Source organism: Coregonus lavaretus (assembly GCF_964263955.1).
Source record: "Coregonus lavaretus genome assembly, contig: HAP1_SCAFFOLD_484, whole genome shotgun sequence".
NCBI lineage: Eukaryota > Metazoa > Chordata > Actinopteri > Salmoniformes > Salmonidae > Coregonus > Coregonus lavaretus.
Window position 1 is genome coordinate 58676 of NW_028166613.1, and position 27942 is coordinate 86617.

At 43.5% G+C, this 27942-nt stretch overlaps 1 protein-coding gene across 1 annotated transcript; it reads right to left on the reverse strand.

The window, feature by feature from the left end:
- Positions 1-105: 105 nt before the first annotated feature.
- LOC311114512 (cysteine-rich and transmembrane domain-containing protein 1-like) lies at positions 106-27942 on the reverse strand. The gene is made up of 3 exons (XM_084189754.1): positions 27792-27942; positions 12980-13318; positions 106-2712 (listed from the first exon to the last, which is right to left on the reverse strand). Exons 2-3 carry the CDS (start codon positions 13296-13298, stop codon positions 2609-2611), a joined length of 423 nt encoding a protein of 140 aa, XP_084045880.1. The 5' UTR covers positions 13299-13318; positions 27792-27942; the 3' UTR covers positions 106-2608.

Consider the following 27942-nt stretch of genomic DNA (forward strand, 5'->3'; position numbering starts at 1 on the left):
CACACTCACAACCTCTTCTACAGCAAACACAGTAAAACACACACACAATTGACTGACTGAACACTGGGGCTAAAACCACCAGAGAGTGAAAGACACCAGACAAGGTTGACTGTTTTGGGAATAATTTATTCTTAACGCAAGATTCTCATGTCAGGCAAAGGCATCTACATAACAAACATTCAACATTTTTTTTTTTTTTCTCCATGTTCTCTCCTTCAAGGAACGAGAGTATTAAAAATAATATAGCAATCAAATCATATTCATCCAGGATCAAGAAATGAACAGGAAAAAACATTGCAAGCATCAAACAATATTACATGAAATCAAACATAAAATCTTCATTGTCATGGTCATTAAAAATGCATTCAATTTGTTGTCATAGGATTTATCCTAAGGCAAACAGGCAACCACAGCAGCTGTTGTGCAAACATAACGGAGAGGACGGTTCAAGCTTCAGCATCGTACAGTGGGGGGCAGGGGGTTGGCAAGGGGGTGGGGGACACTGTGGCTTACTGGCATCCAGTGGTCTAGGTAGCCATGATGGATATGGTGTAGAGAGTAATTTGTTAGGGTGTTGTAGGGTTTAGGGTATAAGGGGTGGTATGACTAGAGGTTTGTTTGGGAGGAGGGAGGGAGACAGAAGAACAGGTTAAAGTGCCCGAGAGAGAGAAAGAGAGAGAGAGAGAGAGAGAGAGAGTGCGTTCATGCATGTGTGTCATCTACAGTAGAACGCCTATGATCTGAGTGCATATTGTTTGCAATAAGCAATATCTACAGTACAGCGCCTGAGATTTACGGAACATATAGTAGCTAAACTGCTACAGAGCAGAGCCCTGGGAGGGGCTAGGTCAGGTGTAGGAGCACAAGGAGATAGATACATAGAGGTTATCATATAATGCTACCATGGTTCAGGAGGTACAGGGGTTCGTGCTGGACGTTTGGGACGGACAGCGGGAGTGCAAGGGTTAAGGCTGATAGTTAGGGGGAGAGAGAAGGATTAAGAACAAACAGGAGTCTTGGGGTAAGGCCAGATGGATGTATAGTGTGATAAGTGGGTCAGGGTTAGGGGTTAAGCCTCAGGGGTTAGAGGTTAGGTTAAGATAAGATATGGGGGACGTTTATTTTATTTATTTTTTAACTTGATTATTTTCCCCTAACCCTACCAACCCTCTCCTAATTGGAGTAAACTAATGGACAACAATACTTCTACTTCCAGCTTATACATATTATAGAAATTTTATGGGCAGTATATTTTATATTAGTTATCTTTTGTTTGATTTTAGTCCCAGCCTTCAGCTACCCTCAACCCCTCCCATCTATCTCTGAAGACCATCCAGTTTTGATTTCTAGCTGCCATATATTTTCCACTGTGCTGTGATGTTTCAGAAAAGCTCTGAACCGTTCTATTCTTATAGTTTCTACAGATTGTAAATTAAAATAAACATTTTTTGCTAAGAGTATTATTATATTAGTGATCTTACTGAAATTGCAACCAGCTTTCTATGGCTTGTTTTAAAAATAGCGATATTTTTGAGATTATTTCATTTTCAAATAACCGAAAGTGAGAGGTTGTAATCTGAATGAAGGGAAAAAGGCCATTCTAGAACACGGGGTGAGCCATTCTTACTAATCTGCTAGAGAACCAGTTTGGATTTAAGTATAGTTTTTGTATGACTGAAGCCTTTAGTGAGAGGTCTAATGCTTTAATATTTAATCATTTCTGCCCTCCGAATTCATATTCATTATTTTAATAGGCCCGTTTAATTTTGTCCAGTTTGCCGTTCCAAATAAAGTGGAATATTTTTTGCTCATATAATTTCAAAAACAAGTCGTTAGGTGTATGCAGGGCCATAAGTAAATAGGTAAACTGGGATATGACAAAATAATTAATCAGGGTGATTTTTCCACAAATAAAATCTTATCTAATTTGGCTAACTTTCTATAAAATGTATTGGAGTGAGATCATTTATTTCTTTTGGGATATGAATACCGAGTATGTCCACATCACCGTCAGACCATTTTATTGGTAAACTACATGGTAATGTAAAAGTTGTATTTTTTTGCAACCCAATATGTAATATGGAGCACTTATCATAATTCGGTTTTAATCCAGGAGGCTGTGCAGGGATCCAAATTGCATATTTAAAAGAAAACATGAATTGTCAGCATACAATGACACCTTTGTTTTTAAGCCCTGGATATCTATCCCCTAAATATTATTGTTGGATCTGATTTTAATAGCTAACATTTCGAAGGCCATAATAAATAGATATGCCGATAGTGGGCAACCTTGTTTTACTCCTCTTGACAATTTAAAACTTTCTTTACTATTTTACACCTGGGGTTACTATACATAACTTTAAGCCATTGTATAAGATATTCTCAAAAATTAAAATAGTCCAGGCATTTATATATAAATTCCAGTTGTACTTTATCAAAGGCCTTTTCAAAGTCAGCTATGAATATCAGGCCTGGTTTCCCAGATTTTTCAGTGTTCTATTGTTTCCAGTACTTGTCTTATATTATAGATGAGAGGGACTTTGCGTTAAGGGTTAGGGGGTAAAGGGTAAGGGTCAGAGCAGGTAAGGGAAATGTCAGGGGTCAGAGGTTATGTGAGCATGTCCCACAAGCAGCAGCAGCAGAGAGCCGTCCAACAGGCAGTCAGACAAGTGTCTCCGGAATCATCTCTCCTCCTCTCCTCCACCACGTACACTAAAGGGAGAGAGAGAGAGAGGTAGACATTATTTTAAAGTTAAACCTTTAAAACTGGCAGTAAAACATATGTTTTAGTGTCACATACACCAGATAGGTGCAGTGATGTGTCTTTTTACAGGGTCAGTCATAGTAGTACGGCTCCCCTGGAGCAAATTAGGGTTAATAGCCCTGCTCAAGGGCACATCAACAGATTTTTCACCTTGCACCTTGGGTACTCGAACCAGCGACCTTTCGGTTACTGGCCAAACGCTCTAACCCCTAGGCTACCTGCCGCCTTTCAAATACACACACTTAGCCCTAACAACCTACTCATCTTGTTATCTTTGGTATATTTGCTGTTAATCATTAATGTGCACACACACACACACACACACCTTACGAAGGCTGCCATCTGGAGTGAGTCAGGTCAGGTGTGTGTTACCTGAGTGGCAAGGTACTACCCCAGTAGAAAGGGACTGCTCTCTAGCAACAGTTGCCAGGCAGTAAGTTATGATGCATTCGTAACCAAGTGGGAAGGTGGTATTTACCAAATACAACTGGAAATAATCCACTTGAATGGCCCCCCCAACTGGTAATTACTAATGGAAAACTCATTAATCGTCCTGAGCTCCCCCATGCTGACCTCTAACGTCACCTACTAAGGAAAGGACCTTGATAACAGCATTTTTGGCAATTTAATGCAACAAAACATTTATAAAAAGCAATCTATTAATATGAGTTTTGAACACTATCATTTGTTTACAAGCATGATACTGTAGCTATACTTTTTTTAGTTTATGGTTTAGGCAGCTTGTTGGCCATTAGCCAATCAGCGTTTCTCATCGAGTTCAAAGCGTGTGAATGCATCCAACTGGTATTTATGACTTCACAACTGGTAAATTCCCACCTACCACTTGGTTGTGAATGCAGCATTAAAGTCCCATTACCTGGTTTCTTAAAGGACAGCCCACTATTCACTTTTGAGAAGGTTTTATCCAGGTAAGCAAACAGGAAATGACTTAAGTCTGGAAGTTCACTCTCTGCTTTAGACAACTCCTTTAAACAATTAAATAAATCATGGTATGACAAGAACAAAAGCGTTGACTCAAGCAGAAACTGATCTGGCTATCATGTGGTTAGCTACAGTATAAATACCTTCACCTTTAAGAACACACACTGGGATGCTGATATAAAAGGACAATATAAATAGCCTTGTTAATCATTACATTGGACGCTGATAGTGTTCTATCAAAATGACACATCAACAAATTACTTTGATGTAGGGAAATTGACCAATCCGAATAGCAGAGGTCAACCAAGCTTACTGAATGAAAGATGATTGTTACAATTAGTGTTGAAAAGGGAGGGAATATTACTGGAAACTTTCTAAATTTATCAGTAAACGACCAGAATTTTGATATCTTTCAAGGATTTTATGTAATCTATCACAAGACATCTAGTGGCCCTTATAGGTACTTCAGATTATTACAGGTGTCTGTCATTATCTCTGGCCCTCTGTGTAAGGTATCTGTTTTTTTTATTTGTAATATATTTGCAAAACGTTCAAAAAATCTGTTTTTGCTTTGTCATTATGGGGTATTGTGCGTAGATTGATGAGGGATTCTTAAAAAAAAAATCAATTTTAGAATAAGGCTGTAACGTAACAAAATGTGGAAAAAGTCAAGGGGTCTGAATACTTTCCGAATGCACTGTATGTACAGTTGAAGTCGGAAGCTTACATACACTTAGGTTGGAGTCATTAAAACTAGTTTTTCAACCACTCCACAAATTTCATGTTAACAAACTATAGTTTTGGCAAGTCGGTTAGGACATCTACTTTGTGCATGACACAAGTAATTTTTCCAACAATTGTTTACAGACAGATTATTTCACTTATAATTCACTGTATCACAATTCCAGTGGGTCAGAAGTTACACTAAGTTGACTGTGCCTTTAAACAGCTTGGAAAATTCCAGAAAATGATGTAATGGCTTTAGAAGCTTCTGATAGGCTAATTGACATAATTTGAAACAATTGGAGGTGTACCTGTGGATGTATTTCAAGGCCTACCTTCCAACTCAGTGCCTCTTTGCTTGACATCATGGGAAAATCTAAAGAAATCAGCCAAGACCTCAGAAAATAAATTGTAGACCTCCACAAGTCTGGTTCATCCTTGGGAGCAATTTCCAAACTCCTGAAGGTACACGTTAATCTGTACAAACAATAGTACGCAAGTATAAACACCATGGGACAACGCAGCCTTCATACCGCTCAGGAAAGAGACGCGTTATGTCTCCTAGAGATGAACGTACTTTGGTGCGAAAAGTGCAAATCAATCCCAGAACAACAGCAAAGGACCTTGTGAAGATGCTGGAGGAAACAGGTACAAAAGTATCTATATCCACAGTAAAACAAGTCCTATATCGACATAACCTGAAAGGCCGCTCAGCAAGGAAGAAGCCACTGCACCAAAACCACCATAAAAAAGCCATACTACGGTTTGCAACTGCACATGCGGACAAAGACCGTACTTTTTGGAGAAATGTCCTCTGGTCTGATGAAACAAAAATAGAACTGTTTGGCCATAATGACCATCGTTATGTTTGGAGGAAAAAGCGGGTACTTGCAAGCCGAAGAACACCACCCCAACCGTGAAGCACGGGGGTGGCAGCATCATGCTGTGGGGGTGCTTTTCTGCAGGAGGGACTGTTATGTGGATATATTCAAGCAACATCTCAAGACATCAGTCAGGAAGTTAAAGCTTGGCCGCAAATGGGTCTTCCGAATGGACAATGACCCCAAGCATACTTCCAAAGTTGTGGCAAAATGGCTTAAGGACAACAAAGTAAAGCGATCATCACAAAGCCCTGCCCTCAATCCTATAGAAAGTTTGTGGGCAGAACTGAAAAAGCGTGTGTGAGCAAGGAGGCCTACAAACCTGACTCAGTTACACCAGCTCTGTCATGAATGGGCCAGAATTCACCCAACTTATTGTGGGAAGCTTGTGGAAGGCTACCAGAAACGTTTGACCCAAGTTAAACAATTTAAAGGCAATGCTACCAAATACTAATTGAGTGTATGTAAACTTCAGACCCCCTGGGAATGTGATGAAAGAAATAAAAGCTGAAGCAAATTATTCTTTCTACTATTATTCTGACATTTCACATTCTTAAAATAAAGTGGTGATCCTAACTGACCTAAGAAAGGGAATTTTTACTAGGATTAAATGTCAGGAATTGTGAAAAATTGAGTTTAAATGTATTTGGCTAAGGTGTATGTAAACTTCCGACTTCAACTGTATGTATGTATGTATGTACGTATGTTTGTATATACACAGTGCATTCAGAAAGTATTCAGACCTTTTTCAGGCTTTTTCCACATTTTGTTACGTTACAGCCTTATTCTAAAACTAATTAATTTTTTCCTCATCAATCTACACACAATACCCCATAATGACAGTGCATGTCAGAGCAAAAACCAAACCATGAGGTTGAAGGAATTGTCCGTAGAGCTCGGAGACCGGATTGTGTTGAGGCACAGATCTGGGGAAGGGTACAAAAAAAGTTCTGCAGCATTGAAGGTCTCCAAGAACACAGTGGCCTCCATCATTCTTAAATGGAAGAAGTGTGGAACCACACAGACTCTTCCTAGAGCTGGCCGCCCGGCCAAACTGAGCAATCGGGGAGAAGGGCCTTGGTCAGGGAGGTGACCAAGAACCCGATAGTCAATCTATTTTTTTTTTTGTGGGTATTCTACCCTCTTTTTCTCCCAAATGTTGTGGTATCCAATTGGTAGTAGTTACAGTCCGTGTCCCATCCCTGCAACCCCCGTACGGACACGGGAGAGGCAAAGGTCATAAGTCGTGCGTCCTCCGAAACACAACCCAACCGAGCCGCACTGCTTCTTGACACAGTGCCCGTTTAACCTGGAAGCCAGCCGCACCAATGTGTCGGAGGAAACACCGTATACCTGGCGACCGAGTCAGCGTGCACTGCGCCCGGCCCGCCACAGGGGTCGCTATAGCGCGATTGAACAAGGACATCCCTGCCGGCCAAACCCTCCCCATACCCTGGACGATGCTGGGCCAATTGTTCGCCGCCCCATGGGTCTCCTGGTCGTGGCCGGCTACGACAGCCGATAGTCAATCTGACAGACCACCAGAGTTCGTCTGTGGAGATGGGAGAACCTTCCAGAAGGACAACCATCTCTGCAGCACTCCACCAATCAGGCCTTTATGGTAGAGTGGCCAGACGGAAGCCACTTCTCAGTAAAAGGCACATAACAGCGCGCTTGCAGTTTGCCAAAAGGCACCTAAAGACTCGCAGACCATGGGAAACAAGATTCTCTGGTCTGATGAAACCAAGATTGAACTCTTTGGCCTGAACGCCAAGCATCACGTCTGGAGGAAACCTGCCACCATCCCTACGGTGAAGCATGGTGGTGGCAGCATCATGCTTTGGGGATATTTTTCTGCGGAAGGTACTGGGAGACTAGTCAGGATTGAGGGAAAGATGAACGGAGCATGGTACAGAGAGATCCTTGATGAAAACCTGCTCCAGAGCGCTCAGACTGGGGTGAAGGTTCACCTTCCAACAGGACAACGACCCTAAGCACACAACCAAGACAACGCAGTAGTGGCTTCGGGACAAGTCTCTGAATGTCCTTGAGTGGCCCAGCCAGAGCCCGAACTTGAACCCGATCAAACACCTCTAGAGAGACGTGAAAATAGCTGTGCAGCGACACTCCCCATCCAGCCTGACAGAGCTTGAGAGGATCTGCAGAGAAGAATGGGAGAAGCTCCCCAAATACAGGTGTGCCGAGCTTGTAGCGTCATACCCAAGAAGACTTGAGGCTGTAATCGCTGCCAAAGGTGCTTCAACAAAGTACTGAGTAAAGGGTCTGAATACTTATGTCCATTAAAAAAATATATATATAAGCACAATTTTCTAAAAACCTGTTTTTGCTTTGTCATTATGGGGTATTGTGTGTAGATCTATTTATTTTATTACACACTTATTTTACTATGTCAATATGTATTTGTCAAACTGGTGTTAGTTGTGAAAAAAGTCAATAGTTGGATGAGTTGCATTGTTAATAGAAAATAATGCCATTGTTGAATATATGCTTTTTTCATTAATGACCCTATATTCTCTTGAACCATATGGTCTATCTAGTAGAAACTCATGGACAATATGGACACAGATATAAAACATATATAAAACGTATACTATATATTAATAGATTTCTTAAAAGTTATTCAAGTATAAATTACCAAAGTTATGATAGATTCTGTTCATTACCTAAATTACTGAAGATTCCGGTAACATTGGTAAATTACCAGTAGCTTTGCAGTTAGAACTGTCTGACCCACTGGTTCCCAGACGTTTCACAATTTAAATGATTCACCTAGTCAAGGGCCTGAACTAGCTCCCCTGATTCACCTAGTCAAGGGCCTGAACTAGCTCCCCTGATTCACCTAGTCAAGGGCCTGAACTAGCTCCCCTGATTCACCTAGTCAAGGGCTTGTTGATTAGTTGACAAGTTGAATCAGGTGTGCTACCTCTGAAATAGATCAAATACCTGGAATGGCTAGGGGATCCCTGAGGAGACATTGTTTCCAAAGCACATCCAGTGTCGTTGCATACCATCATCTAGAAATCACTGCTAGGCAAATCCCTGCCTTATCTTAGCTCATTGGTCACCATAGTAACACCCACCAATAGTATGCGCTCCAGCAGGTATATCTCACTGGTCATCCCCAAAGCAAACACCTCCTTTGGCCGCCATTCCTTCCAGTTCTCTGTTGCCAATGACTGGAACGAACTGCAAAAATCTCTGAAGCTGGAGACTCTTATCTCCCTCACTAACTTTAAGCATCAGTTGTCAGAGCAGCTTACCGATCACTGCACCTGTACACAGCCCATCTGTAATTAGCCCACCCAACTACCTCATCCCCATATTGTTATTTACATTGTTATTTATTTTGCTCATTTGCACCCCAGTATCTCTATTTGCGCATCATCTCTTGCACATCTATCACTCCAGTGTTAATACTAAATTGTAATTATTTTGCACTATGGCCTATTTATTGCCTTACCTACATAACTTTCTACATTTGCACACACTGTATATAGATTTTCTATTGTGTTATTGACTGTACGTTTTGTTTATTCCATATGTAACTGTGTTGTTGTTGTTTTTAAATCGCACTGCTTTGCTTTATCTTGGCCAGGTCGCAGTTGTAAATGAGAACTTGTTCTCAACTGGCTTACCTGGTTGAATAAAGGTGAAATTAAAATTAATAAAAATACAGCGTAGTCAAGGTAGGGCTGACCCCATTTTGTCGACTGGTCGATTATTTGGTCGATAGAGATTTCTTTAGTCGAGCAGTCGCAATTATTTTTATTTTTTTATGGTGTACAAGACCTGTCAAAGTGGACTAATCCATTGCGGAGCCACGAGGATGGCACAGTCCATCAATAAGACCTGTGATACTGAATATATGTAATATTATGTAAAAATAATGGTGCAACATGAATAAATGTAATATAATTTTATAACAAATGCGCTTTCTCCTGCGTTGGATACAGTCGCTGTCCGCGGTTCTGAAACAATCTTCAGTGCGCCGTAGAATTGGCGCATTTACCCATGTTGCTATGTGCATAATAGTGAAGTTAACCAGCATATTGGGATTGAGAACAATGTGGCAGAGGCGGCAGCATCAGAGACAAGGAAACAGCCCTTGGCCTTAGCCTAATTGTCTAAGAAAATTGAGGAGAGGAAACCCCCATTTAATTAGGTCTATAATCAATAGCCGAACTGTTAATGTGCCTGGCTTTATAAATATTCCATATATACAGTACCAGTCAAAAGTTTGGACACACCTACTCATTCAAGGGTTTTTCTTTATTTTTACTATTTTCTTCAATGTAGAATAATAGTGAAGACATCAACACTATGAAATAACACATATGGAATCATGTAGTAACCAAAAAAGTGTTAAACAAATCAAAATATGTTTTATATTTTAGATTCTTCAAAGTAGCCACCCTTTGCCTTGATGACAGCTTTGCACACTCTTGGCATTCTCTCAACCAGCTTCACCTGGAATGCTTTTCCAACAGTCTTGAAGGAATTCCCACATATGCTGAGCACTTTTTGGCTGCTTTTACTTCACTCTGCGGTCCAACTCATCCCAAACCATCTCAACTGGTTTGAGGTTGGGTGATTGTGGAGGCCAGGTCATCTGATGCAGCACTCCATCACTCACCTTCTTGATCAAATAGCCCTTACACAGCCTGGAGGTGGGTTTTGGGTCATTGTCCTGTTGAAAAACAAATGATAGTCCCACTAAGCGCAAACCAGATGGGATGGCGTATCGCTGCAGAATGCTGTGGTAGCCATGCTGGTTAAGTGTGCTTTGAATTCTAAATAAATCACCAACAGTGACACCAGCAAAACACCCCCACACCTCCTCCTCCATGCTTCACGGTGGGAACCCCACATGTGGAGATCATCCGTTCACCTACTCTGCGTATCACAAAGACACGGCGGTTGGAACCAAAAATCTCAAATTTGGACTCATCAGACCAAAGGACAGATTTCCACCGGTCTAATGTCCATTGCTCGTGTTTCTTGGCCCAAGCAAGTCTCTTCTTCTTATTGGTGTCCTTTAGTAGTGGTTTCTTTGTAGCCATTCGACCTTGAAGGTGATGTGAGATGTGACTGTTACTTGAACTCTGAAGCATTTATTTGGGCTGCAATTTCTGAGGCTGGTAACTCTACTGAACTTATCCTCTGCAGCAGAGGTAACTCTGGGTCTTCCTTTCCTGTGGCGGTCCTCATGAGAGCCAGTTTCATCATAGCGCTTGATGGTTTTTGGGACTGCACTTGAAGAAACTTTCAAAGTTCTTGAAATGTTCCGAATTGACTGACCTTCATGTCTTAAAGTAATGATGGACTTTCGTTTCTCTTTGCTTATTTGAGCTGTTCTTGACATAACCCTATTTGGTAAAAGACCAAGTCATTATTATCTTCAGTATACCACCCTACCTAGTCACAACACAACTGATTGGCTCAAACGCATTAAGAAGGAAAGAAATTCCACAAATTAACTTTTAACAAGGCACACCTGTTAATTGAAATGCATTCCAGGTGACTACCTCATGAAGCTGGTTGAGAGAATGCCAAGAGTGTGCACAGCTGTCATCAAGGCAAAGGGTGGCTACTTTGAACAATCTCAAATATAACATATTTTGATTTGTTTAATACTTTTTTGGTTACCACATGATTCCATGTGTTATTTCATAGTTTTGATGTCTTCACTATTATTCTACAATGTAGAAAATAGTAAAAATAAAGAAAAACCCTGGAATGAGTAGGTGTTTCCAAACTTTTGACTGGTACTGTATATTTCTACAAAAATAAGACAGATCTTGCTTCTGTTGCCTGATTGAGTGTTTGTGTAATAGCCTACTGATTCCGTGAGCACCAAGCCTCATGCAATGGCAAAATGTCGGATAAAGCAATTTCACAGATTCTGCTGTTTTTAATCTTTGCTCTGCTGTAATAAAGGCTTTACAATTGTTTTTTTGTTAGAACAGACTGGTATTACTTATAATTGATTTAGTGTTGTTTACACTGTTCCAAACAGGCATTATATTGTAATATAACAGCACCTGTCTCTCACACATAATATGCAGGCAGCTCTCGCTCCTATACCCTCCTTTATCTTGATCTCCTTCTTATTTGTATTAATACAATTATTATGATAATAAGTAAAGTCGTTATCATTAGTAGGCTTTGTATAGTAGCTTTGTATAACCACCATCGAGCTGTAGGCCTAAGAGTGTGTCCTGTTTAGTCTTAATACCGTAACTTTCTTAGGCCTATATTTCAATATATAGGCTACTTTATCAATCAATCATTAATTTGTTTATGCCATCACACAGCATTCGAGACATTTATGCTTTGAAATGCAATCAAGCATTTTACTTTTTAAATTAAATAACAAAGGGAGCTTTGAATAATTAGCCTAAACAATAACCGCAATTCACAATGTAACTGTTTTTAGTCTGCTGTAATATATGCATTTTCTTTTTTTTTGTTAGAAAAGATTCTGGTATACGTATTTATTTAGTGTTGTTTACACTGTTCCAAGTGTTCAGAAAAAAATAATCATAATATTGTAATCTAACAGCAACTGTTTGCCACACATAATACTCACGCAACGCTTGCTCCTATACCCTCCTTTTTCTTGATCTCCAGTAGTTTCCACAACGAAGTCAAATGTCTTCCACAGATCTGACTTTCCCTTTCCCTCCTGAGCAACCAGTAAACATTCGCCCATTTCAAGTTTCTATTTCACATCCTCCGCACCCATTTTGCTGTCAACATTACTGTGTTCGGAGTTTGTTATAACCAATTTATTGATGTGATTATGATAGGCTATAGGTCAGGCCCTATTGGTCACATAAATGTAAAGTGAGCAAGGGTTGAGGGAATAGTGAATGCTTTTCTTAAACAAATTAGGGATTTCGGTAACAGAACTTTTCAGTCAGAAACAAGTAAGAAACTAAATGGCTGAAATGATGTTGCAGCTTCAGCACGGACAGCGCAAGAAACACTTGCTGTGCTGTGGTGCTTTTTGGCTGCAGTAAGGAGGAGAGCGAGACAACGTGCACCAGTCACACAGGCACTCGCTGTCATTCTTTTTAACACAGTGTGACCATCGGGCTCTTTCTTGAGTAATTTGTGTGTCTTAATTATTTAATCAAACACTGTGCTTAAAGCATCAGACAAGCTCAGTACATATATAGTTGATTTTATTCAAACACAGTGTGTGTCTGTCTACATATGGAAAAATAAGTTTAAACATTTCCACCAATCGATTGGTCGAAAGAACAGAGTGACTCTCGGTCGACCAATATATATTTATTTTTTTCGGGGACAGCCCTTAAGTCAAGGCAAACAATATCCTCTCCTTTTCCCTCTTCACCTTCTCCCGCTTCTTTTCCTCCCCCCTCCTACTCCTCCACTCTCCTCTTCCTCTCCACTTCCTCCCCCCTCCTACTCTTCTTCCTCACCCCTCCTACTCCTCCACTCCCTCTCCACTCTCCTCTTCCTCACCCCTCCTACTCCTCCACTCTCCTCTTCCTCTCCACTCTCCTCTTCCTCACCCTCCTACTCCTCCACTCTCCTCTTCCTCACCCTCCTACTCCTCTTCCTCTCCTCTCTCCCCTCCTCCTCTTATTGTCCCTCTTCTCATTCTCCCCTCCCCTCTCACCTGTGTTTTTGGGCGCCTCTCCATACATGGGTCCTGGGGGTGGTCCTCCCTGCCATCCAAACTGGGGCTGTCCTGGGTACCCCTCCTGGTATGGTCCAGGAGGTCCCCCGGGGCCAGCAGGGTAGCCTGGGTTTTGAGGAGGGAATCCTCCAGGTTGCTCCATGTTGACGGGGTAACCCTGGGGAGGGTATCCCTGCTGGGGGTATCCCTGTTGGGGGTATCCCTGCTGGGGGTATCCCTGCTGGGGGTATCCCTGCTGGGGGTAACCGGGGGCCGTGGGGCCTGGGCCCTGGTACGGAGGAGGCTGCTCAAAATTCATCTGCTAGACAACAGAGACACCTGTAGAAAGAGAAGGGGAGTGACAGATGGGGAGAGGAAGAGAGATGAGGGAGAGATGTTTATTCTAATGTGTATACACAATTGCTTTTGTATTGCTCCTATAATAAAGCCAATAAAGCTATTTTGAATGTAATTGAACTGAAATTAGAGAGAAAAAGAGAGATTGGAGGAGAGGGATAAACAAAAGCATTGTTGCAGTTTCACAGCCCTGCAGAGAGTCAACACAGGACCGGAGATAAGAGTAGACAAGTGTGTGTGTGAGAGAGAGTCCCTAGGAGTCCCTTTAGCCAGTGGTTGTCATGGTCAGGAGTCCCTAGGAGTCCCTTTAGCCAGTGGTTGTCATGGTCAGGAGTCCCTTTAGCCAGTGGTTGTCATGGTCAGGAGTCCCTAGGAGTCCCTTTAGCCAGTGGTTGTCATGGTCAGGAGTCCCTTTAGCCAGTGGTTGTCATGGTCAGGAGTCCCTAGGAGTCCCTTTAGCCAGTGGTTCTCATGGTCAGGAGTCCCTTTAGCCAGTGGTTGTCATGACCAGGAGTCCCTTTAGCCAGTGGTTGTCATGGTCAGGAGTCCCTAGGAGTCCCTTTAGCCAGTGGTTGTCATGGTCAGGAGTCCCTTTAGCCAGTGGTTGTCATGGTCAGGAGTCCCTAGGAGTCCCTTTAGCCAGTGGTTGTCATTGTCAGGAGTCCCTAGGAGTCCCTATAGCCAGTGGTTGTCATGGTCAGGAGTCCCTATAGCCAGTGGTTGTCATGGTCAGGAGTCCCTAGGAGTCCCTTTAGCCAGTGGTTGTCATGACCAGGAGTCCCTTTAGCCAGTGGTTGTCATGACCAGGAGTCCCTTTAGCCAGTGGTTGTCATGACCAGGAGTCCCTAGTTAAAGACATTCTGAGAGGAGGCCCTTGGTGATGTAACTGATGCCATGACAACACAAGCTTCTAGAACAAATGTTTTCCACCTAGAGAGCTATGAACTAGGTCAAGGGTGGACGATCAACCCTACTCCTGGACAGCTACAGGCGGTGCAGGCTTTTGTTACAGAAGAGCTGGAGCAAAAGCCTGCACATCCAGTAGCTCTCCAGGAGGAGAGGTTGAGTACATGGCCAGGTTCTTAGTTTCCAGTTTTAATGTCACATGCACAAGTACAGTGAAATGCCTTTCTTGCAAACTGAAAACCCAACAATGCAATAATCAATAACAAGGGCTCCCGAGTGGCGCAGCGGTCTAAGGCACTGCCTCTCAGTGCTTGAGGCGTCACTACAGACCCCCCTGGTTTGATTCCAGGCTGTATCACAACCGGCCGTGATTGGGAGTCCCATAGGGCGGCGCACAATTGGCCCAGCATCGTCCGGGTTTGGCCGGTGTAGGCCGTCATTGTAAATAAGAATGTGTTCTTAACTGACTTGCCGAGTTAAATAAAGGTAAAAAGAAAATAAAAAGAAATGTATTACTAGAAAGAAAAAAAACATAAGAATAAGAAATATTAAATACATAATAAAGTAAGTAAGTAAGCATACTATATACAGGAAATATTTAAAAAGTCAGTTCCAATACCATATTTACATGTGCAGGGATACTGGAGTGATGGAGGTAGATATGTATAGGGGTAAGGTGACTAGGCAACAGGATACAGCATATGATAAACAAAGTAGCAGCAGTTTGCATGTGAGTCGGTGTGTGGGTGAGTAGTCAGTATGTAAATGTAAACGGATTTGCATATTATGTGTGAGTGAGAAAATGGAGTGAGGGTTTGTGTGTGTGTTGGAGTGACAGTGAGTGTGAGTGTATATGGCCCTGTGAGTGTGCATAGAGTGTGCAAATGTTTTAATAAAAGGTCAAAGATACAAGGTCAACTCGGTCCATGTAGCTATTTTGTTAACTATTAAAATCAGTCGTATTGCTAAGGGATAGAAGCTATTCAAGAGCCTGTTGGTGTCAGACTTGATGCACCGGCACCTCTTGCCGTGTGGCAGAGAAAATAGTCTATGGCTTGGGTGGTTGCGGTCTTTGACGATTTTCCGGGCCTTCTTTTCACACCGCCTGATATAGAGGTCCTGTGATATAGAGGTCCTGGATGGCAGGGAGCTCGGCCCAGTGATGTACTGGGCTGTCCGCACCACCCTCCGTAGCGCCATGCGATCGAGGGCGATGCTATTGCCATCCCAAGCAGTGATGCAGCCAGTCAATATGCTCTCAATGGTACAGCTGTAGAACCTTTTCAGGATTTGAGGGCCCATGCCAAACTTGTTCAACCTCCTGAGGGGGAAGAGGCGCTGTTGCGCCTTCATGACTGTGCGTGTTTGGACCATTTTAAGTCTTTAGTGATTTGGACACCGAGGAACTTGAAGCTGTCTACCTGCTCCACTGCCGCCCCGTCGATGTGGATGGGGGCGTGCTCGCCCCCCGTTTCCTGTAGTCCACGATCATCTCCTTTGTCTTGCTGACGTTGCGGGAGAGGTTGTTGCTCCGGCACCACACTGTCAGGTCACTGACCTCCTCCCTGTAGGCTGACTCATCGTCGCCGGTGATCAGGCCTACCACCGTCGTGTCGTCAGCGAACTTGATAATGGCGTTGGAGTTGTGTGTGGCCACACAGTCGTAGGTGAACAGGGAGTACAGGAGGGGACTAAGCACACACCCCTGTGGGGCCCCTGTGTTAAGTGTCAGTGAGGTGGAGGTGATGTTGCCTACCCTCATCACCTGGGGTCGGCCCGTCAGGAAGTCCAGGATCCAGTTGCAGAGGGAGGTGTTCAGACCCAGAGTCCTAAGCTTGGTGACGAGCTTGGAGGGGATAATGGTGTTGAACGCTGGGCTATAGTCAATGAACAGCATTCTCACATAGGTATTCCTCTTATCTAGGTGGGTGAGGGTAGTGTGGAGAGCAATTGAGATTGCGTCAACTATGGATCTGTTGGGGCAGTATTCAAATTGGAGTGGGTCTAGGGTGGCTGGGATGGTGGAGTTAATGTGTGCCATAACCAGCCTCTCAAAGCACTTCCTGATTACAGAAATGTAGTCATTGTGGCATGAAGCCTTAGACTTCTTAGGAACAGGGATGAGTGTGGTCATCTTAAAACATATGGGGATTACAGACTGGGACAAGGAGAGCTTGAAAATGACAGTGAATATGCCTGCCAGCTGTTCTGCACATGCTCTGAGAACGAGCCCTAGAATACCGTCGGGGCCCGCGGCCTTGCGGGTGTTGACCTGATTAAAGACCCTTCTCACGTCTGCCTCGGAGAGAAAGATTACCCAGTCCTCTGGGTGAGTTACAGCCCTCACACCCAGCTCCATGTTGTTGTCAAAACGTGCATAAAATGCATTGAGTTGGTCTGGTAGAGAGGCATCGTTGGTTCTTCCTTTGTAATCCGTAATGGACTGTAGCCCCTGCCACATGCGGCGGGCGTCGGAGCCTGTGTAATATGATTCCACCTTATTCCTATAAGGCCCTTTAGCTCGTTTGATGACTCTGCGGAGGTCAGAGTTGGACTTCTTGTACTTATTCCAGTCTTCGGACGTACAGTGGCTTGCAAAAGTATTCACCCACCTTGGCATTTTTCCTATTTTGTTGCCTTACAACCTGGAATTAAAATTGATTTTGGGGGGGGGGGGGGGGGGGGGGGCTTGTATCATTTGATTTACACAATATGCCTACCACTTTGAAGATGCAAAATATTTTTTTCTTGTGAAACGAACAAGAAATAAGACCAAAAAAAAACAGAAAACTTGAGCGTGCATAACTATTCACCCCCCCCCCAAAGTCAATACTTTGTAGAGCCACCTTTTGCAGCAATTACAGCTGCAAGTCTCTTGGGGTATGTCTCTATAAGCTTGGCACATCCAGCCACTAGGATTTTTTCCCCATTCTTCAAGGCAAAACTGCTCCAGCTCCTTCAAATTGGATTGGTTCCGCTGGTGTACAGCAATCTTTAAGTCATACCACAGATTCTCAATTGGATTGAGGTCTGGGCTTTGACTAGGCCATTCCAAGACATTTAAATGTTTCCCCTTAAACCACTCAAGTGTTGTTTTAGCAGTATGCTTAGGGTCATTGTCCTGCTGGAAGGTGAACCTCCGTCCCAGTCTCAAGTCTCTGGAAGACTGAAACTGTATTTAGCGCCATCCATCATTCCTTCAACTCTGACCAGTTTCCCAGCCCTGCCGATGAAAAACATCCCCACAGCATGATGCTGCCACCACCATGGTTCACTGTTGGGATGGTGTTCTCGGGGTGATGAGAGGAGTTGGGTTTGCGCCAGACAAAGCGTTTTCCTTGATGGCCAAAAAGCTCAATTTTAGTATCATCTTCCATATGTTTGGGGAGTCTCCCACATGCCTTTTGGCGAACACCAAACATGTTTGCTTATTTTTTTCTTTAAGCAATGTATTTTTTCTGGCCATTCTTCCATAAAGCCCAGCTCTGTGGAGTGTACAGCTTAAAGTGGTCCTATGGACAGATACTCCAATCTCCGCTGTGGAGCTTTGCAGCTCCTTCAGGGTTATCTTTGGTCTCTTTGTTGCCTCTCTGATTAATGCCCTCCTTGTCTGGTCCATGAGTTTTGGTGGGCGGCCCTCTCTTGGCAGGTTTGTTGTGGTGCCATATTCTTTCCATTTTTTTAAATAATGGATTTTAAATGGTGCTCCGTGGAATGTTCAAAGTTTCGGATATTTTTTTATAACCCAACCCTGATCTGTACTTCTCCACAACTTTGACCCTGACCTGTTTGGAGAGCTCCTTGGTCTTCATGGTGCCGCTTGCTTGGTGGTGCCAATTGCTTAGTGGTGTTGCAGACTCTGGGTTCTTTCAGAACAGGTGTATATATACACTGAGATCATGTGACAGATCATGTGACACTTAGTTAAATAAAGTCCACCTGTGTGCAATCTAATGTGCCATCTTAATCCCTAGTTTTCATTGGTCGCTGGTGTATGACCGTTTCACAGAATCTTCCGCCTTACACTTACCCAGATTGGTGAAGTGCTGTACAGACTGTTGTCCTTCTGGCAGGTATGGTGTATAACCGTTTTCCCCTGTATAGGTCATACGCATGGCCACATCCTTCTAGTTGTATTTCTAGAAACACAAAGCTCTGTTCATAGCTAGTACAGCCAGAGCCATCATACCAGAGAAGTCTGTTAGCTAGCGGTTTTAACCCTTTGACTTGATCCCAGCTTTGCACACTCTTGGCATTCTCTCAACCAGCTTCACCTGGAATGCTTTTCCAACAGTCTTGCAGATGTGGGAACTCCTTCTGAGCACTTGTTGGCTGCTTTTCCTTCACTCTGCACTCAGACTTATCCCAAACCATCTCAATTGGGTTAAGGTCAGAGGATTGTGGAGGCCAGGCCATCTGATGCAGCACTCCATCACTCTCCTTCTTGGTCAAATAGCCCTTACACAGCCTGGAGGTGTGTTGGGGCATTGTCCTGTTGAAACACAAATGATAGTCCCACTAAGCCCAAACCAGATGGGATGGCATATCGCTGCAGAATGCTGTTGTAGCCATGCTGGTTAAGTGTGCCTTGAATTCTAAATAACTCACAGACAGCGTCACCAGCAAAGCACCCCCACACCATAACACCTCCTCCTCCATGCTTTAAGGTGGGAAATACACATGCGGAGATCATCCGTTCACCCACACCGTGTCTCACAAAGAAACGGCGGTTGGAACAAAAAAATCTCTAATTTGGACTCCAGACCAAAGGACACATTTCCACCGGTCTAATGTCCACTGCTAGTGTTTCTTGGCCCAAGCAGGTCTCTTCTTATTATTGGTGTCATTTAGTAGTGGTTTCTTTGCAGCAATTCGACCATGAAGGCCTAATTTACGCAATCCCCTATAAACAGTTGATGTTGAGATGTGTCTGTTACTTGAACTCCGTGAAGCATTTATTTGGGCTGCAATTTCTGTCACAACACAACTGATTGGCTCAAACGCATTAAGGAAAGAAATTCCACAAATTAACTTTTAACAAGGCACACCTGTTCATTGAAATGCATTCCAGGTGACTACCTCATGAAGCTGGTTGAGAGAATGCCAAGAGCTTGCAAAGCTGTCATCAAGGCAAAGGGTGGCTATTTGAAGAATCTCAAATATAAGATATATTTTGATTTGTTTAACACTTTTGTTTACTACATGATTCCATATGTGTTATTTCATAGTTTTGATGTCTTCACTATTATTCTACAATGTAGAAAATAGTCAAAATAAAGAAGAATCCTTGAGTAGGTGTGTCCAAACTTTTGACTGGTACTGTACAAGTAGACCATTCTGCTGGTTTAGATTCTAGACCTAGAAGACCATTAAGCCCTACATTGGTCGGTTTAGTAGTGAAACACTGCCTCTCCCCCATCAGCTGGGAATGCCACAGCACAACAAACTGCAGGACAGAAGGAAAGTGGGCCAGTGAGACAGTACGGGGTTGTCCCTCCATCCCCCATTCCTCTGTCCCTCCATCCCCCATTCCTCTGTCCCTCCATCCCCCATTCCTCTGTCCCTCCATCCCCCATTCCTCTGTCCCTCCATCCCCCATTCCTCTGTCCCTCCATCCCCCATTCCTCCGTCCTTCCATCCCCCATTCCTCTGTCCCTCCATCCCCCATTCCTCTGTCCCTCCATCCCCCATTCCTCTGTCCCTCCATCCCCCATTCCTCTGTCCCTCCATCCCCCATTCCTCCGTCCTTCCATCCCCCATTCCTCTGTCCCCCATTCCTCTGTCCCTCCATCCCCCATTCCTCTGTCCTTCCATCCCCCATTCCTCTGTCCCTCCATCCCCCATTCCTCTGTCCCTCCATCCCCCATTCCTCTGTCCCTCCATCCCCCATTCTTCTGTCCTTCAATCCCCCATTCCTCTGTCCCTCCATCCCCAATTCCTCTGTCCCTCCATCCCTCTGTCCTTCCATCCCCCATTCCTCTGTCCCTCCATCCCCCATTCCTCTGTCCTTCCATCCCCCATTCCTCTGTCCTTCCATCCCCCATTCCTCTGTCCCTCCATCCCCCATTCCTCTGTCCCTCCATCCCCCATTCCTCTGTCCCTCCATCCCCCATTCTGCTGTCCTTCAATCCCCCATTCCTCTGTCCCTCCATCCCCCATTCCTCTGTCCCTCCATCCCCCATTCCTCTGTCCCTCCATCCCCCATTCCTCTGTCCCTCCATCCCCCATTCCTCTGTCCTTCCATCCCCCATTCCTCTGTCCTTCCATCCCCCATTCCTCTGTCCTTCCATCCCCCATTCCTCTGTCCTTCCATCCCCCATTCCTCTGTCCCCCATTCCTCTGTCCTTCCATCCCCCATTCCTCTGTCCTTCCATCCCCCAATCCTCTGTCCTTCCATCCCCCATTCCTCTGTCCCTCCACCCCCCATTCCTCTGTCCCTCCATCCCCAATCCTCTGTCCCTCCATCGTTCGCTGGGCTATTTTCACACACACAGTGTTTACTGTAAACATGTAAAGCCAAGCTTACTTCTTTCTCTCACTCATCTATCTCGCTTTCTCAACCTCCCTCAAGAATCAGAGTATTGTATAGAGAACATCACCTGACCCATCGTTCTAAAGGCCTCTTTACAACATAATAATTATTTATAAATACCATTCTCCCCTCATCAAGACAACCCTTCTACCTTAGGGTCCTGTGTTTTGCGCTATCATGTTACATAGTAAGATTTAACATTGGTTGAACATGGTGAGATTGTAGACTGCTAAATTGATAGTGCAGTTTGTTTAGGTGATTTTACAGCTAACTACACTGAACAAAAATATAAAACACAACATGTGAAGTGTTGGTCCCATGTTTCATGAGCTGAAATAAAAGATTTCCATACACTCAAAAAGCTTATTTCTCTCACATTTTGTGCACAAATTAGGTTACATCCCTGTTAGTGAGCATTTCTCCTTTGCCAAGACAATCGATCCACCTGACAGGTGTGGCATATCAAGAAGCTGATTAAACCGCATGATCATTACACAGGTGCACCTTGTGCTGGGGACAACAAAAGGCCACACTAAAATGTGCAGTTTTGTCATATAACACAATGCCACAGATGTCTCAAGTTGAGGGAGCGTGCAATTGGCATGCTGACTGCAGGAATGTCCACCAGTTCTGTTGCCAGAGAATGTAATGTTAATTTCTCTACCATAAGCCGCCTCCAACGTCTTTTTAGACAATTTGGCGGTACATCCAACCGGCCTCACAAACCGCAAGTGTAACCGCGCAGCCCATGACCTCCACATCCAGATTCCTCACCTGCGGGATTGTCTGTGACCAGCCACCCGGATAGCTGATGAAACTGTGGGTTTGCACTATCGAAGAATTTCTGCACAAACTGTCAGAAACCGTCTCAGGGAAGCTCATCTGCGTGCTCGTCGTCCTCACCAGGGTCTTGACCTGACTGCAGTTTGGTGTCGTAACCAACTTCAGCGGGCAAATGCTCACCTTCGATGGCCACTGGCACGCTGGAGAAGTGTGCTCTTCAAGGATGAATCCCAGTTTCAACTGTACCGGGCAGATGGAGTGTGTATGGCACATTTACATTTTAGTCATTTAGCAGACGCTCTTATCCAGATCGACTTACAGTTAGTGAATGCATACTTTTTTTTTTTTATACTGGCCCCCGTGGGAAATGAACCCACATCCCTGCCGGCCAAACCCTCCCCTACCTTGGACGACGCTGGACCAATTGTGTGCCGCCCATGGGTCTTGTGGGCGAGCGGTTTGCTGATGTCAACGTTGTGAACAGAGTGACCCATGGTGGCGGTGGGGTTATGGTATGGGCAGGCATAAACTACAGACAATGAACACAATTGCATTTTATCAATGGCAATCTGAATGCACAGAGATACTGTGACGAGATCCTGAGGCCCATTGTTGTGCCATTCATCCGCCGCCATCACCTCATGTTTCAGCATGATCTGTAAACAATTTCTGGAAGCAAAAAATTTCCCAGGTCTTCCATGGCCTGCATACTCACCCGACATTGAGCATGTTTGGGATGCACTGGATCGACATGTATGACAGTGTGTTCAAGTTCCAGCAACTTCGCACAGCCATTGAAGAGGACTGGGACAACATTCCACTGGCCGCACTCAACAGCCTGATCAACTCTATGCTAAGGAGATGTGTCGCCCTGCATGAGGCAAATGGTGGTCACACCAGATACTGACTGTTTTTCTGAACCACGCCCCTACCTTCCTTTTAAGGTATATGTCACCAACAGATGGATATCTGTATTCCCAGTCATGTAAAATCCATAGATTAGGGCCTAATTTATTTATTTCAATTTACTGATTTTCTTATATGAACTAACTGTAACTCAGTAAAATCTTTGAAATTGTTGCATGTTGCGTATATTTTTTTGTTCAGTGTAGCTACTTCACATGCTGATATTGATTTTGGTATTATTGTGTGTTGTTACGTTTGCTAGCTAGCGCCAGAAAGCACCTGCACCACTTTTTGAGATGTGCCTTTTGTGAAGTAAACCCAGTGATAAATGAGGTTCTAGGGAGGCTGGAGTGGGTGATGACTGCGGAAAACACGGGGCCCTAACAGTCTACTAAAAGCATGTTAGAAGACCACACTACAAGTCCCAAATTGAGACAGGTCAGATTGAAGAGGAACAAGTAATATTTTCTGCACATTTTTAACACTACATAATTTCACATATTTTGAATTCCTCTAATCTGTGTTGTGTGTCAGCCTAATCTTCCTCTAACCTGTGTGTTGTGAGTAGGCCTAATCTTCCTCTAACCTGTGTGTTGTGAGTAGGCCTAATCTTCCTCTAACCTGTGTGTTGTGAGTAGGCCTAATCTTCCTCTAACCTGTGTGTTGTGTGTCAGCCTAATCTTCCTCTAACCTGTGTGTTGTGAGTAGGCCTAATCTTCCTCTAACCTGTGTGTTGTGAGTAGGCCTAATCTTCCTCTAACCTGTGTGTTGTGAGTAGGCCTAATCTTCCTCTAACCTGTGTGTTGTGAGTAGGCCTAATCTTCCTCTAACCTGTGTGTTGTGAGTAGGCCTAATCTTCCTCTAACCTGTGTGTTGTGAGTAGGCCTAATCTTCCTCTAACCTGTGTGTTGTGAGTAGGCCTAATCTTCCTCTAACCTGTGTGTTGTGAGTAGGCCTAATCTTCCTCTAACCTGTGTGTTGTGAGTAGGCCTAATCTTCCTCTAACCTGTGTGTTGTGAGTAGGCCTAATCTTCCTCTAACCTGTGTGTTGTGAGTAGGCCTAATCTTCCTCTAACCTGTGTGTTGTGAGTAGGCCTAATCTTCCTCTAACCTGTGTGTTGTGAGTAGGCCTAATCTTCCTCTAACCTGTGTGTTGTGAGTAGGCCTAATCTTCCTCTAACCTGTGTGTTGTGAGTAGGCCTAATCTTCCTCTAACCTGTGTGTTGTGAGTAGGCCTAATCTTCCTCTAACCTGTGTGTTGTGAGTAGGCCTAATCTTCCTCTAACCTGTGTGTTGTGAGTAGGCCTAATCTTCCTCTAACCTGTGTGTTGTGAGTAGGCCTAATCTTCCTCTAACCTGTGTGTTGTGAGTAGGCCTAATCTTCCTCTAACCTGTGTGTTGTGAGTAGGCCTAATCTTCCTCTAACCTGTGTGTTGTGAGTAGGCCTAATCTTCCTCTAACCTGTGTGTTGTGAGTAGGCCTAATCTTCCTCTAACCTGTGTGTTGTGAGTAGGCCTAATCTTCCTCTAACCTGTGTGTTGTGAGTAGGCCTAATCTTCCTCTAACCTGTGTGTTGTGAGTAGGCCTAATCTTCCTCTAACCTGTGTGTTGTGAGTAGGCCTAATCTTCCTCTAACCTGTGTGTTGTGAGTAGGCCTAATCTTCCTCTAACCTGTGTGTTGTGAGTAGGCCTAATCTTCCTCTAACCTGTGTGTTGTGAGTAGGCCTAATCTTCCTCTAACCTGTGTGTTGTGAGTAGGCCTAATCTTCTCCTGCTGACTGCTGCAAATATGAAAACTCCCCAAACATATTCTGTGTGTGTGCCTTGATTTTACCTGAAGGGTTATGAAACGATGACCAAACATGTCACCTGTACACACTGTTAAATCAAATCACATTTGATTTGTCACATGTGCCGAATACAACAGTGAAATGCTTACTTACACACACACACACACACACACACACACACACACAGGCACAGAGACCTTACCTGTTCCTGGCTGTACCGGTCACCTGGCCAACCCTGCACCACACTGACTCACTTGCCCCAATGAAAGGCTAGAGAGTTTGCCTCTCTTATCTCTCCATTTAATCCAGGGGTGTCAAACGTCCGGCCCGCGGGCCGGATCAGGCCCGCAAACGGGTTTAATCCGGCCCGCGAGATGATTTAAAATAAAAAGAAAAAAGGAACAATATGTCTCTGTCAAAAAAGAGAAAAGTGGACGCAGAGTGCAGAGTGTTCCAAGAAAAATGGTCATCCTATTTCTTCACGGAATTGAATGGGAAAGCTGTATGTTTGGTGTGTTCAGAGCATGTTGCAGTGCTGAAAGAATATAACCTTCGTCGTCACTATGTGAGTCTTCATGCCGACAAATATGACAACTTTCAAGGACAGCGGAGATGAGAGAAGGTGAATGAACTGTTGGCGGGTCTGAAGAAACAGCAGTCTGTGTTTACTCACAGCCGAGACATCAGTGACGCTGCAGTGAAAGCTAGCTACCTCATTGCTAATGAAATCGCAGTGGCTTCAAAACCATTTAGTGAGGGTGAATTTGTAAAAACATGCATGATGAAGGCAGCGGAGATTGTGTGCCCTGAAAAGCGGCAGGCTTTTGCAAATATCAGCCTGACAAGAAACACAGTTGCAGACAGGATTTCCGATCTTTCAGTGGATTTGGACAGCCAGTTGAAGCAAAAAGTAAAGTCATTTATTGCGTTTTCGGTTGCAATTGATGAAAGCACGGAAATTACAGATGTTGCACAACTGGCCATTTTCATCCGCGGAGTTGATGACACATTGACCGTCACCGAGGAGTTCGTGGAGTTGGTGCCGATGACAGATACAACGAAAGCAGCTGATATTTTTACCGCACTCGTCGGCGCGCTGGACAGGGTCGGAGTGGACTGGTCCCGCGCTGTCAGCCTGGCTACAGATGGTGCGCCCTCAATGATCGGGAAAAAAGCAGGCGTTGTGACAAAGTTCAGAGAGAAAGTGCAATCTGCAAATGGAGGACGTGATTTTTGGACTTTTCACTGTATTTTGCACCAGGAGGCTTTGTGTTGCAAGTCATTAAAGATGGATAACGTCATGAAGGTGGTCATCCAAACTGTTAATTTCATCCGATCCAGAAGCCTGAATCACCGTCAGTTTGACAGCCTTCTCAGAGAGAAAGACCACATCTATGGCCTGCCATACCACACTGAGGTAAGATGGTTAAGCCGAGGTGCTGTGCTGAGGCGTTTATTTGATTTACGAGAAGAAATTGAACAGTTCATGGAAGAAAAGGGCAAACCAGTGTTAGAATTTCATTCCGCAGAATGGATGCAGGACCTTGCATTTATGGTGGATGTTACAGAGCACCTGAATAACTTGAACAAACAGCTGCAAGGGCGCAACAAAGTTGTCACGCAGTATTATGACAGCATACGTTCTTTCAAGTTGAAGCTGTCATTGTGGGAGACGCAACTTGCCGGTGGTAATGCAGCTCACTTCCCCTGTCTGAAAAATGTGTGCGCGACCCAACATGTGGCAGACATGAAGCGGTTCAAAGATAAAATAACGGGACTGTTACGGGAGTTTGAGCAACGCTTTCAGATTTATGTTTATATGTTTTTATGTTGATGTGCTATTGTTTTTAATTGATTTTATTTTATTTGTATATTTAACCTATTCTTGACTCTGTGGTTCTTGCACTTGTTTGGGGAACAGGATTTCATTATTTTTATCTACATTTCTGCCTGAGAAATGACACCCTGATATAGTTCTGTGATCTGTGATATACTTCTGTGAATCACTGAGGCATTGTGTGTTTGTGTGTTCTTTGTCCTCAGAACTTTCAAATAACTTGAGGTGTTTTATGATTAATAGTGATGTTGTGCTTTTGGACACTGTCCTCAGGCTCCAGCTTTATGTTTATATGTTTTTATGTTGATGTGCTATTGTTTTTAATTGTTTTTATTTTATTTGTATATTTAACCTATTCTTGACTCTGTGGTTCTTGCACTTGTTTGGGGAACAGGATTTCATTATTTTTATCTACATTTCTGCCTGAGAAATGACACCCTGATATAGTTATGTGATCTGTGAAACAGTTCTGTGAATCACTGAGGCATTGTGTGTTCTTTTTCTTTAGAATTTTCAAATAAACTTGACGTGTTTTATGATTAATAGTGATGTTGTGCTTGTACTATTTTGGACACACTGTCCTCAGGCTCCAGCTTTATGTTGTATGTTGATCGTATTAAAACAAAGAAAACAATCTGAAGTTGTTGTTTTTAAGTTATATATATATATATATATATATATATATATATATATATATATATATATATATATATATATATATATATATAATACCATGATTTTTCCGGTCCGGCCCACTTGGGAATAGATTTTCCTCCATGTGGCCCCTGAGCTAAAATGAGTTTGACACCCCTGATTTAATCCATCCTTTACAGAAATATCACTATGACTTGGTAGTGGTCCAAACAGCTAGGCCTTCAGTTGTATAGTCAGGGGTCTCTCCCACATAGGGTCTTGGTACAGTGTATGGTTCCAGTATATGGTGAGAGGATGGAACATACTTCTCTAACACAATAAGATCTCAGTCCTAAATGAGTAAATGTCCAGGGTTATAATAGTCAACTAGGCCTAATAGAACCGCACTCCGTTTGGGGCATAGATCACATTCATCAAGAGATGACTGTTGGAATAGAAAGAACTGGGATGATATTTCAACATTGTGCGGTTGATAGTCTAAAATACTCTCTCAATTAGGTTTATTTTTCCTGCCACGTCATTTATAGGCTACATTTATGAGGGGGACTTCGCTGTGTAAAATAGGCTACTAGGCTATTCTTCTTCACTGGCGTCTCATATTAGCCTACAGTGCTGTTGTGACGTCTCATGTTAGCCTACACTTTACTTGCATCTTCGGCTTTATTAACAACTAACTGTTTGATACATTTTTTTCCTACAGCGTAGCATATCGGCTAGATCAGTTGATTTGCTGCGATAGGCCACTTTCAAAATATTAGGCTAAATATAAATAATTGTATCACGAATTCTATCTTAGCTAATGATTTGTATGACACGGCTTTATCTCACTTTCTATTATGTAAAATGTATTGTTGAATACAATGTCTACGGAGAAAAAGACCTAACTGCTTGGTCGCTACAATAAGACAAGGATGGAATACAACTAACACCTGCACAGGGCCACAGCCCAAGAACAACGATGTCGAGTTGCAATTTTCCAACAGTCCGCAACTTCGAGATAGGCAACGTTAACAAACATATGGAGCCCAATAAAATATGATCACCCACCTTATGAGAAATGATATCCCTTATCAACTCCTCTTCAAAAAAATAATATTCGGCGTGATCCTTATTGCTTTTCTTTTTACCGCACTGAACGACCACCTCGTCTTAAAACTCAGTGCGTATCTCTCTGTTGTGTGGGAACCGTGACGTCACC

Coding starts and splice junctions, on each gene's coding strand:
- LOC311114512 (XM_084189754.1), bottom strand. CDS start 13,298: ATGAATTTTGAGCAGCCTCCTCCGTACCAGGGCCCAGGCCCCACGGCC. Junction 2,713..12,979: donor AGAGGCGCCCAAAAACACAG/GTGAGAGGGGAG, acceptor CTCTCCCTTTAG/TGTACGTGGTGGAGGAGAGG.